General features: G+C 40.1%; 1 protein-coding gene across 1 annotated transcript in view; it reads right to left on the reverse strand.

The window, feature by feature from the left end:
* LOC145449911 (uncharacterized) overlaps positions 1–12,424 on the reverse strand; it is a 38,877-nt gene that overhangs the window by 5,070 nt on the left and 21,383 nt on the right. The window contains exons 10-14 of the mRNA XM_080328350.1: positions 10,022–10,101; positions 9,860–9,963; positions 8,331–8,443; positions 3,576–3,714; positions 3,417–3,514 (exon numbers count right to left, since the gene is read on the reverse strand). Coding sequence (XP_080184476.1) covers positions 3,417–3,514; positions 3,576–3,714; positions 8,331–8,443; positions 9,860–9,963; positions 10,022–10,101 — 534 coding nt within the window. The remainder of the gene's footprint in view (positions 1–3,416; positions 3,515–3,575; positions 3,715–8,330; positions 8,444–9,859; positions 9,964–10,021; positions 10,102–12,424) is intronic.

The raw sequence follows: 12,424 nt of genomic DNA on the forward strand, positions 1-12,424 counted from the left end.
ATTCCATGTCTTCAGTCCAGAAAGTTTCAAAGGCAGCATGCTAAAACAGGTCTAAAACAAAAAAAGAGTCATAGTCCACTTTTCCAGATTAGGACACGCCATGAACTGCAAGATTACTATATGATAAGTAAATGCTATATTGCGAAACACCAGTTTCAAACGTTATGATGAGCCATAGATACTGTGATAAAATATTTCATATGGGCGACAATGCGGTGTGAACGGAACCATGCAACCCGCTAGCTAAATTATATTCACCGATACTTTCGTGAAATCATTCTGGTTACTCCATATCCACTGTGAGTGAAGCGCGAGGAAAATTCTGGGCTTTACTTAACTTTTATGAAAATTAAATGTTGATACTCCGTGAAAACAGCCCGAAATTTCTCAGGCTATTTTCCTGATTGGAGGATTAAACTACTTTCACTTGACAAACTGAAAATAGCGAAAAGTAAGTAAGTAGATCACAAAATATTGCCAAGTAGAAGTACAAGTAGCGAAAATAAAATCTACTTGAGTAAATAGCAGAAGTAGAGGAAAACTACTTGAATACTTCGAAAAAGTAGAAGTACTTCGTTACTAACCACCTCTGGCCGTGACATCACGAATATTCAACTGTGACGTCATAGGTGATTGACATTGGCAATTGAAAATATAGGGTGGATATAGCTCCTTTGACGAAATATCTTTACTATTGCGGTTGAACCGACTATTTTGAGGGTTCGTACCATCCCATATCGATATACGTTGGCTATATCGGGTGTTAATTGTCTTTAGGCTCATACAACATGTTTTTGGACAGTATTTACACAATTATGACATAATTTTACCACTTGAAAAAAAAACATGTTTTAAACAAAGTGTTTTAAAACACCAGTTGTTTTAAATGCAACCGTACTTCTTCGTGATGACTTGAGATATGAGATGCACGCCAAGACTATCTAGCAAATGTGAAACTTCACAACAGTTCAATAACCGTAACCACTGATTCCTAATATTTTTAGACCGCGACCGAAATCAGAGTTTTAGTGGCATCTCGCGATCCATGCCTCACACACCAAAAAGACTGTATTTTAAATATTAGTATACTACGTTGTTACGGACATGTATGACATAAAGCAGCGCTCTTCAACCGGGTGTATCGTTCACCCTAGTACCATAATTTTCGAAGGGTGTACCACTAGGATGGGGTGTACAGATGTGTATCAGAACCAGATACGCAATATAATGGACAGATGACTAGCTATCACAATAAATAGGCAAGTTTATGCTTCAGAACAGGTTGACCGGATATGCAATATCTCACAATGTTCATATTAACTGCATATGCAGATTATAAATTTCATTCCTTTTGTGAAGTCGTAAGCAAATGTTTCCCCTCGTCATTTAACCGCTGGTAATGGACTTATTGGTTCTTTTTGGAGTATAGGACATGGTGGAGTTACGATGTGTTCAGCTCGGGACATCTGTCTGAAAGGCTTCTCGAGGAAACCGCCAAGATAGCTCAGTCATTTTGAATTTGTACTTCCTGCGACAAGTTTATATGAGTGGCGAGATAGCGCAGTGGTATAATCCGCGGCTGCAACACCAATGGGTGCGGGTTCGAGTCCGACCGAGGTCGACTTCCGAATTCCGATACCTAAGTGTTGGAGGTTTACCTAGGCTCCTCCTCGCCCCCTCATCCGCGTCAGCGGTGTCTTACAAAAGCCTAGAGGTGGGCCGTGCTATAAGTCGGCAGTTATGGAAAATAAAAAGAATATCGGCCTGGTGTAAATGACCATAGTAGTCGACAAACACCATGAATACCCCAAAACAAACAAAAAAGTTTATATGAATAACCTAGTGTACATAATTGCAGTGACGTAGCCAGGGGCCTCGCTGGTCGAGTTTAAGAACCACTATGCTAGATGGTGGTCCGGTAACCTCGAGCCCTGATTAGTATCTAGTATTTCCTATTCGTTGAAGCCTCGCTCATCCTTATTTCGATTAGGCCAGGGGTGGCCAACCTGCGGACGTACGGCCGTATGCAGCCCTGACACCATAAGTCGTCAACACATAATTAAATTATCGTGGGTTCGCGGCCGTCAATATGCCATTTGAATTCACGAATTGGTTTCCAAATCTTTGAGATATTTTAATTCAGGCTATACATTTACTTCATTTCACGATTAGTGACATTCAAGGTGACTTGGATTTTTAGTTTTTACTCTAATTAATGTCCTGATTACGTGCCCCATAAAAATGCCAAGTTGGTATCGCGTGCGTCTCTCACAAATAAAGGTTTTTCTGGTACGTTTGAGCGATTCCAATATGTTTGACTGTACCGACAATCCTGATGGGAGGTCAAGAAATAACAACACGCAACAAAGTGACTATTAAAAATAGGAAGATGCATCATCATAAATTTTGAGGCCAAGTTTTTCCAGGACACCCACTTAATCAGTTTTATTACCGGTTGACTTGATCACTTGGGTTGAGAATCAATAACATTTTGACAGTAATAAGTGAAACTACCAACATTATCGACGAAACTCATTCAATAGGATGAAAATATTTTCGCGCTCCTGGCGACTAGAAAGAAACCTACACCGAGTAACTTTTCCTAAAGTCTCGCGATTTTGGTGCATACATAGTAAGCCTGCGGGGATGTTCTGCTTCTACCTACAATTAGAAGCTTTCATACCCAAGGTATATCTCAAGAAATCAGTGATGACACTAAACGCCACAAGATCTCTCCGCGGTACAGTTCCCAGTAGCAAATTTCACGTGAGTATTTGTGGTCCAGATGGCAAATGATGACGGATCTCCTCTGGAATGCGGCCGTATGCTAGGGTTACCATATCTTGGAATCGGGAAAGGAGGACACTCTTACCAATTCAGAATAGTTAACTGATGAATGATGAGAATGATAACAGCCGATATCGCTATTTTTGCTGAAAAATTTGTAGTGACTAAAACAAATAAGTCATCACTTTCGTTCGACGCCCGATTTGGTCACTTTTTACTTGAATTTAGTGGTGTTGACTAAAAACGTCGTCAATTTCAATCGACTCCCCCCTAGTGACCCGCTCGAATGTCCGTATTAGCTATTTAGCGTCATTTATGTCCATTTCACGTCCAATCTGTCCATTATCCTAGCTGTAAAAGCTGTAAATGATGACGATTTGCCTTCCGCCAACTCCGCAATGGAAGAAAGCTTGTGTGCGCAGTCAGATTCAGAATAAATTTTACTGTTACGGACTGATTCGGAGTCTCGAAATGAAATTAGATCAGTTCGCAAATCGGGATCAGATTTGCAACCTTGCGACCTCGAATCTCACGATTTACGCCATTTCTGCATTGACAATCCATCCTTGGTGGCACACGCGCGAGATGCAATAACGATATCCAGGTACTAAACTAAACGCACGAATTACCATTCCAAGTGACGTACAGATTCCTTCCGTGCTAAGCTTGAAGCAGATATAGCCGGCCGACGGAATTATATGCATGAGTAAATTACTGGTGACGGAACCTGATGAAATATGAGATGCTGGTCAAAGCTACTACGCCTACGGTATTTTAAATCTGCTTACCTGCGAATATCATGATGTACATTACGTCTGGCACCAGCATCGCTATCAATAACGAAATGAAAGTGCATACGACAACCACCAACCAAGAGAAATCCTCTGTGTTGATATCGGTGACAAGAACTTGCACCAGCTTGAATATCTTATAAAAAGTAAAAGAAATTGCGTGTGCCTTTGCAAGCTAGCTCATATTCCCTCTCATATGCTTTCTAGCTGTACAACCCTATCCGTTTTAATTTTGATATGCAGATTACACTGGTCGACATTTTTCAACTTTTTTTTGTTTTTTGGTTTGGAACGATTAACTGAGTTTATCTACTTTGACGACGCTGATTCCGAATTTGCCGCCAGTATTCACTCATCACGTCACAATTTTTCGCAAAAATCGAATAAAAATTTTACTCAAGAACGGCTGTATTACGGGCGCTTATGCCCGTTTAGGTCCGTATATGATACGAAAGACATCCTACAAAGCTCTCAACTTACTTTATTGGATTGGAGGTGTTATTATTTTATACTAAACCCTCCAAATAATCAGGATCCTCAGTATTTCAAACAGATTTAGATGCAACTTCAATGATAAAGAGTCATGTATTTTTTCCAAATCCGCCTTCCTAATCAGAAATAGGGGATTTTGGTGAATGTTCTGATTTGAGGTGCTACAAATACACCCTCTACTGTATTAACTCAAGTTAGGAAACCTTTCGTGAATGTATTCAGAACATGCACTTTCTTTGATCAGAGCCTTTAAAAACTTTTTCATGAGATATATGAGAGATAATGGTGGAAATACATTAGATCTGTCGATAAGAGCAGGCTCTGATGCCTTGTAGTTCTAGACAGTTGAACCAGTAGCATATTTATGAGTTCAAAATCAACGGAAACTTTACACGCTTGAGTAGTTTGAGTACTATGAATTCCAAATTTGAAATCAAGTACTAAATTTCAAATATGAAATTAATGTTTGGCTTTTAATATGGAACCTATAATAACGGCAGATTAATTTGGAAAATTCAAATTTATGACAAAGTTATTTAGTTTAGTTTGATTCAACTTTATATGGCTGCTGATCACCATCACACTCATGCTGGGAACATTACTTAGACAAATAATTGTCACTGAAAGAACCTTCTTGAACTGTTGGTAAAACTTTTAAAGGCAATGGAATTGTGACATCTGGCCCATGAGGAATCGGTCGTATTGCGCAATTCAAATTCAATATTGAATTTTTTTTCGACATTGAATACAATAAAACAGTACATGACCGAAAGTAACAATCTTTTCCATGTCCATGTGACTCTCTCAAAACCATTGGCACACCAAATGCTAAAGATTTTTGTTTCTAAATGCTTCACAGCCTCAATGTCGCTGTATTTTTCATTCCGTGTGGGTGGGTGTCTGATTTCAAAGACTACTCCAAGTGACTTCGATGCCTTCCTATCTTTCTATTGCAGTCTTGTGATGTTTTGAAACGAATAAAATAATAATAAATTGATACTGATATCAAAAACTAGGCCTAGAATACGTACATTTTTTACATACTTATAAAAAGTTACATTTACTCTACTTGAGTAAAAATTGACACCGTTACTTCTACTTCTACTTGAGTACTTATGATAAGTACTTTGACCACCTCGGATGACGTCACAATGGTTACAGCTATGGCCCAACAGCAAGGAATACGTCACAGAACAGGCAGTTTTTAGCACTGAAATGCAGGAAAGCAGAAAGGCCTCCAAGGACACGAACTTACGAAATCACTGTGCGGGCGCAAATGACCAAGTGTTGATATGCGCCAATTGTGTTAATAAAACAAACAATTATCCCATGCAGAGGTTGGGGTAGAATTGATAAATATTGTCGTTATTGTAACATATATCTAACGTACGTTTACTCCATCTGATTTCACGATCCGCCACCGCAAAGTGATTATATTTGAGCTAGGTTGATAGGTTCCGGCAGAGGGTGACATTACCCCCGTAGTACAGTGTTAACCAGCCTGTCGTACGCGTACCACCAGTGGTACGAGAGTAGATTCTGTTTTTTTTCGACCGAAGAGAGTTATTAGTTCAGGTGGAAATGATTTTGAGTTTTTTTTCAAGCCGTCGTCGTCGTGGGTAGTGGCAACCCCATCAGTGGCAGTCTACGGGGAGGATATTTAGTGGTAAAGCATTGTGATTCTTACCTAACCAAATTCGGTTAAATATATCTGACCACAAGAATTCCAAATGGATCCACTAGCCTACATATACCGCGCCTGAAAACGAGCAGTTTGTTTTGTGGAAACCTTTTTTGAACGCATTCGGCGTGCGTAACTGATGTAGGACGTGTAGGTGGTACGCGAGCAATGCATAAAACCTCGAAATGGTACGTGGGTGGGAAAGGTTCGGAACCACTGTCGTAGTAACTATAATGACTATATGGAGCAGTGATTCCCAACCGCGGCTCTCAGAGTCACATGCGGCTCCAAGCCAGCCTTCTTGTGGATTTGAGTGATCTCTGAATATGCTACAAAAATATAATGGACATTTGTCTTTTGTTTCTATGAATAGTCATAGTCAATTTCTATGAATGCTAAAATAGGGGATATTAGTTATGTCAAAAGCCACCCAATGCCGCTTCTGAAAACGGGAAAAGAGAATTCTTGCCGACTAGCGTGAAACGCATGGATGAATACCCGTCAGGCAATGATATATATTGAGTTCTGCTGGTCATATACCTTTATATTTCGTCTCTCTGAAGAGTTACTTTCGACATAATTTTACTGATATTAGAGTAATGGCTGTAGGGTTGTTTCTAAAACAAAAGTTTGTTCAAAACACTCTGTTTAAAACATGTTTTAAACAAGACAGACTGTTTTAAACAAAGGCCCTTAAAAGCACCTGTGTTTTTTCAAGTTTTAAATTTGGCCATAACTGTATAAATACTTTCCAGAAAATATGTTGTATGAGCCTACGGACAATTACCACCCGATATAGCCGACATGGGATTGTTGGTACCCTCAACATGTCAGGAATCAAACATGAAGCGCAGATGGCGGTTAACTTACGATTACGTGCAATGATATATATATCCATGCTACGCCCACTTACATTGCGGTGACTATAAAAAAGGTCATCATAGCCAATGAGGCCTGGCCGAAAATAAGGTCCTTTTTTCATCGCCACGATCATAATCTGGGATTGAACAATTATATGACGTGGGGCGATAGCATTTTTTCAGTCATTATAGATAACGAAATATGGGAAATAATGTATGTACTCGAAGTGCTGGGATGCCGCGAACTATATTTGTCCCTTTTAGAGGGTGCTTTGAGGCCAAAACGGTTGAGAAACATTGATGTAATATATAGTTACAGCAATTTTGCTTGTTGTAGTTAGTTGTATCAGTTAGTTTGCTAATCAATCAAGAACTTGCCGATACTTTTTCTCATCTAGAAAGTAGGTTTTAGAAAAGTTTGCTTAGTTGTTAGGCGTGACATCAGGCGACATAGCACTTGTGTCGCGGCAGCGGAACATAGTGTACAAGTGACTGGCATAAAGAACGTCGCCGGTGCTACTTGCAACTTGAGAATTTTGAAGTGATCAGCTGCCATTGACTATTAAAAGTGGGATGCAACTTACTTTTAATACCTGATAACCTGACTATTCTTCATACCAATGACTTGCTACTTACGATTTACCCAGTGGTTTTTAGTAGAGATGGTGTGAACCTCTGAAAGGTTCAGGTTCGTGTGAACGCGAACCTTTTGAAAGGTTCTGTGTGAACGCGAACATGAACCTCATGACGTCACGTGACGTCATATTGCTGATTCCAACCCTACATTTCAGTGAAGTGATAGCGTATATTAATATACACGATACCTATATAATGCCACTATGCTGAAGTACATATTGACGTTTCAAACGTCGCCAAATGCATCAACTGGGGCAATCATATGATACAATAATCCCATAAAATCAATATATTCCGTCGCTTTGCCAACAATTTCAACGAGGACTTGCAAGGGAATATAAGTTTACACCTTAACGGGTCCATTTCCGACCGGTCAATGTAGGCTATATTCGGCGTTTGAGTTTTGCCACTTTGATATTGAGCAGAGTGTAAACGGGTTTCTATACTTGCTACCGATGTTACCCCATTGACCAGTTACACAGCAGTAACCAACACCCCAATCTCACGGATTTGGTTTTTATGGTACAATAAACATATGAAATCAAGATTGTCCCCATGCGCCTGCTTGGTTTTTTACATCACACAAACGACAGCGATATCAATTTCATCGGTTGGCTGAATAAGCATCATTCGCTGAATACCTATATATGTAGCGCATTTTGCCCTCGATGCTGTGTGATTGCGGGTCAAGATCACAGCAGAGAGTCACTACAAATATTCCAGCAAACTTTTGTAACAAAGCAAGTAATATTTTTGAGATTGTCAAGGCACATGCTTGTTTAGTGTTGATTTTTTATGCTGGCAACGCCGTGCATATAGTGGCCCACAGTTGAAATGCATTTAATTTCAACCTATGATGTCATAATGAAGTGAAAATTGTAATATACGGAAAAGGTTCACAGTGCAGAACCTACCAAGGTTCGTTTGTGAACGTGAACCTCTAAATTTGCGAGGTTCACACACAGAACGCGAACGTGAACCTCGCGTTCACACCATCCCTAGTTTTTAGCAATCGAATCATTTCAGTGATTCGAACGTACACGATTGATCTCAATGTCAGATATCAGATAATAAGTTGCTTACTGGAATTATTCTCAAAAGCATGGCTGTTCCACTTATTGACAAGGCCAGCGTCGTTAACATTGTGCCGATGGTGCCTTTTCCATATGCTTCGACAAATAATGGCGACGTCGATTCTGTGTCAAATAAAGTATAACGCAATGAATGTATAAATGATAACATGCGATATTATAAAAATATTATACTGCCCTAATTAGCCAGATTGAGGTTACTGGTCGACCAGCAAGTTACAATCAAGACAAGTTCGAAGAAAGCAATCACAGATGAGGCTTGCCTGAAATCCATCATTGCTTTATGTATCGATAAAGACTAGCCTAATGCACGAATAAAGTAATATAGTTGGATGTATTGCTTATACTGGCATATTCCAGTATTATTCTATCGTATTCTGCAATCATATCATAAGGGTTGTAATGACCGAGTTGAGCCCGAGCCGAGTCAATATTTTTGTTGACTCGAATTGACTGAAATGTGTAAAATGACTCGACTCGAATCAATTCGTGAATTGACTCGACTTGTATACTCGAGTCATTGTACGTGACTCGAACCAAGTCATTTGACTCGAGACTAGGACTGCAAATACATACATTTCATCCAAACTTCGAAGAATTGTAAAGTCACCACATTATTGGTATTTTGTCTTTCAGTCCTGATTCTTAGAAAATAGGGCCGGAAAATGTTAGCACTGAGGAATATTACGATATTATGAATTCTATATCTCCCGAGCAGATTTTAAAAAGTAGGTTGAACCGGATTGAACTCAAAACTGAACAGTGAATACAAGGTCATATTGGCGCATATTAGGGATGGGTGGCACAATATGAGGTTTTATTATTTTTATCCGCTCAGCAGATCAGGAATCATAATTAGAAATACCGGGCTGACCATAGTAGTCGAAACACCATGCCTGCTGGCAGTTGCGGAATTAAAAACAACGAATATCAGCCTGGTGTAAACGACCATTGTAGTCGACAAACACCATGATTACCACAAACAACAATAGCGATGCATGCCAAAATAACAACATCCGCGGAATGAAACGACGGACGAAGTGCGGTCTTTTTGATCTAGCACAGGGGTTTTAAACTCAACTTTGGCCACGGTCTGGACTAGTGAAATGATGTCAAATGATCACCATAGTCAAATGGTAACATCTAAATCCATATGCCTTCGTTTTTCATTGTAACGCTTTATCAAGTCTACATAATAGTATAGTACGGATCATAGAGGGCAGGGGCGGGCAACTTCTCCAGTTAGCGGGTCGGATATGAGATAATTAAGTACTTGGCGGGCTGGATTGATGAAGCGATACGTTGTAATCGCGGATTTATTCAATTATATATGGAATATGCATCCTATTTAATGTAAACTTCAAGTCTAAAACATGGAGACATAAAAAATCTTCAATTAATTTATCAACGAATTGTAGGCCTACTCCAATAACCGTTGTAGTCAATCCCCAATGAACTGTCAATGCCCAATGAACTCCCGTACCATTGAATGGGCATCGCCGAATCATACATAATGCTCACCACCAAATGTGAAATATACTGCTGTAGGAAAAAGGAGATAAATCGCGAAGAAAGTGATATTTAGCCATTTGGTCAATCTGGTATATTGATCTGGATCACACGTTCTGAAAGCGGAATCTAGGTGAGCTTAGTAAGTCAGATTAAATGACGAAGATATCTCACTGTGGTTCTTCTACGCAGACAGGTAGCATCACCGCGTAAGTTTTCAAGCAGTATAAAATGATAGCCACTGACGCAATCACCTAAAACGATATAAATATTGATGGATAAGCACCGATAGCGATCCGTACCTCTGACCATAGGCACCGAGTTACGGTGTGGCTGCCACCCCATACAATAAGATTGAACGCTCACCGTCTGCTATATCAAATCATCAGTGCTGTCGCTTAGTGGGTCCGTGATAGCGCGTAAATGCCAACTATTACCATGAACCGCGGCAGCAACACCAATGGGTGCGGGTTCGAGTTCGAGTCCGACCGAGGTCGACTTCAGAATTCCGATACCTAAGTGTTCGAGGTTTACCGAGGCTCCTCCTCGCCATCTCATCCGCGTAAGCGGTGTCTTACAAAAAGCCTAGAGGTGGGCCGTGCTATAAGTCGGCAGTTACGGAAAATAATGAATAATATCGGCTTGGTGTAAATGACCATAGTAGTCGATATACACCATGAATACACCAAACAAACATTTACCATGAACCGATACGAGCGCGAATAATTGAATACGCAACTTTGTCGTGATTAGTAATCAGTAGGGCAAGTTTTTGCAACTTTTTCAACTTTTTTTTTGCAGCTTCCGACAGCTTCCTAAATACTTGTAAGATATGTAGAATTCTGTTTGAACCCCGTCGAAGGAATCTTATAATGCAACGTTTTTGCTACTTTTGTCCATTTTTTCATGCAACTTTTTGCAAATTTTTGCAACTTTTTCGATTTTTCAGGAAAGTATTTTCGATTTTGGTGAAATACACGGTCAAATTCGACTGAAACACCGTAAATCAGCACCGAAATAACACTTTTACGGGTATTTAGGGAGCTGAGCCGGAAAATTGCTTTTTTTGTCAGTCAACCGAGCAAAATGTGGTCAAAATGCAACTTCTGCAACTTTTGTTTAAATCAAAAAAATAAATGCAACTTTCTCAGGTTTTTAGTGCAACAAAAACTTGCCCTAGTAATCAGACAATCGAAGCAACCTCGTTTACGACGTCGATTTCGACACGCTTGCGCTGAGAAACACCATCTTCTCTATCGACCAGACGAGCGAAATCACGTTCTCCTTCTCTTAATTAAATTGTATTTGCGCCCATATTCGCTTATAAAATAATTCATGAGTTAGTTCCGTGATAGTCTCTTTAATGGGAGGCTTATTGGAGCGCGAAATAGGAAAGTGTGTTTGTGTATGCCTGCGAATTGAAAGTCATTCCTGCGCAAAGTGCGCATATTTAATACTCAAACAAGGCTTTGACAATTTTGAAACAATGCAGCTCGAACGTCGTTATAATGAGCAAACAGTTGTCTCGATGTCAGACTCGGAACCCCATTGTGCTACACGCAAGTTGAGGAATTCCTGATTGCTGCGTGCTTTCTCGTTTGCTATCATCTGTAGGCTGCTAATTCTTGTCTGCTTTATACACTCGTATTCCCTCGGTGTCACTTGTCAGTGTTTGATTTGTTATTAAAGCTGCGCATTGTACAGTGCACGGCGTTGAAATACGTTGACAAATATTGATGCAACACGAGATTCTCGGTGGCGCAAATTCTGAATTTATCCGATTAGTTGGAACGGGAAGCTTCTATGTTCGAATAAACTTCATTGCTGGACGGACTTTATCGAGCGCAATCATATCGCGGATCGAATTTCAAACCTTTGAGATTTGTATTTCTATTGATAAGGTCGTGGCATTCGCCCATATTGCTCTTGCTTCAATAACACGAATATAATTAAAACCGCACTATTTTACGATCAAATCCAAGTTGCACTATTAACTAGCGCGTTGTTGGTATTAAAACCCTAGGTGCGTAGACTGGACAGGGAGTTTCTCAATTATAACTAGAAAATAGAAATCCCGTCCTTTTGAAATGCCGATTCACTAACTCGTGTATTGTAAGCGAGTGGCGCAGTTGGTTAAACACTGCAGTCACGACATCGATGGCTGATGATTCGAGCCTCGGCTCTGCCATGTGTCTGTATGTCGTAGGTTTATCCGGGCTCCTCATCGCCGATCCCGCTGTAATACAGCGCATTGAAAAGCTCAGACGAAGAGAGAACCGAACTCTTGAAAGGAGGCAGCGAATGAGCCGGACAAAGACTCAAGTATAGTGGACAAAAAGACATTATGAAATTTACTGTGCGGGCGCAAATAACCAAGTTGTTGAAAGCGTCAATTATATGTGTCAATAAAACAAACAAACAAAACTAATTCGTATTATCGATGCTGTGTACTGCAAATTAGCGAGAATCATTTGTATGAGATGCGTCATCGATATCTCATGTCCACTTCGTCGGTGCTTTGATTTAGCGCGTCCGCAAGCAGGTCTGCTACCGTCCGCAAAATCACGTTCGCCAAAC

This window comes from Botryllus schlosseri, chromosome 11 (genome assembly GCF_051294905.1).
Source record: "Botryllus schlosseri isolate E-star chromosome 11, Bs_hap1, whole genome shotgun sequence".
Taxonomy (NCBI): Eukaryota; Metazoa; Chordata; class Ascidiacea; order Stolidobranchia; family Styelidae; genus Botryllus; species Botryllus schlosseri.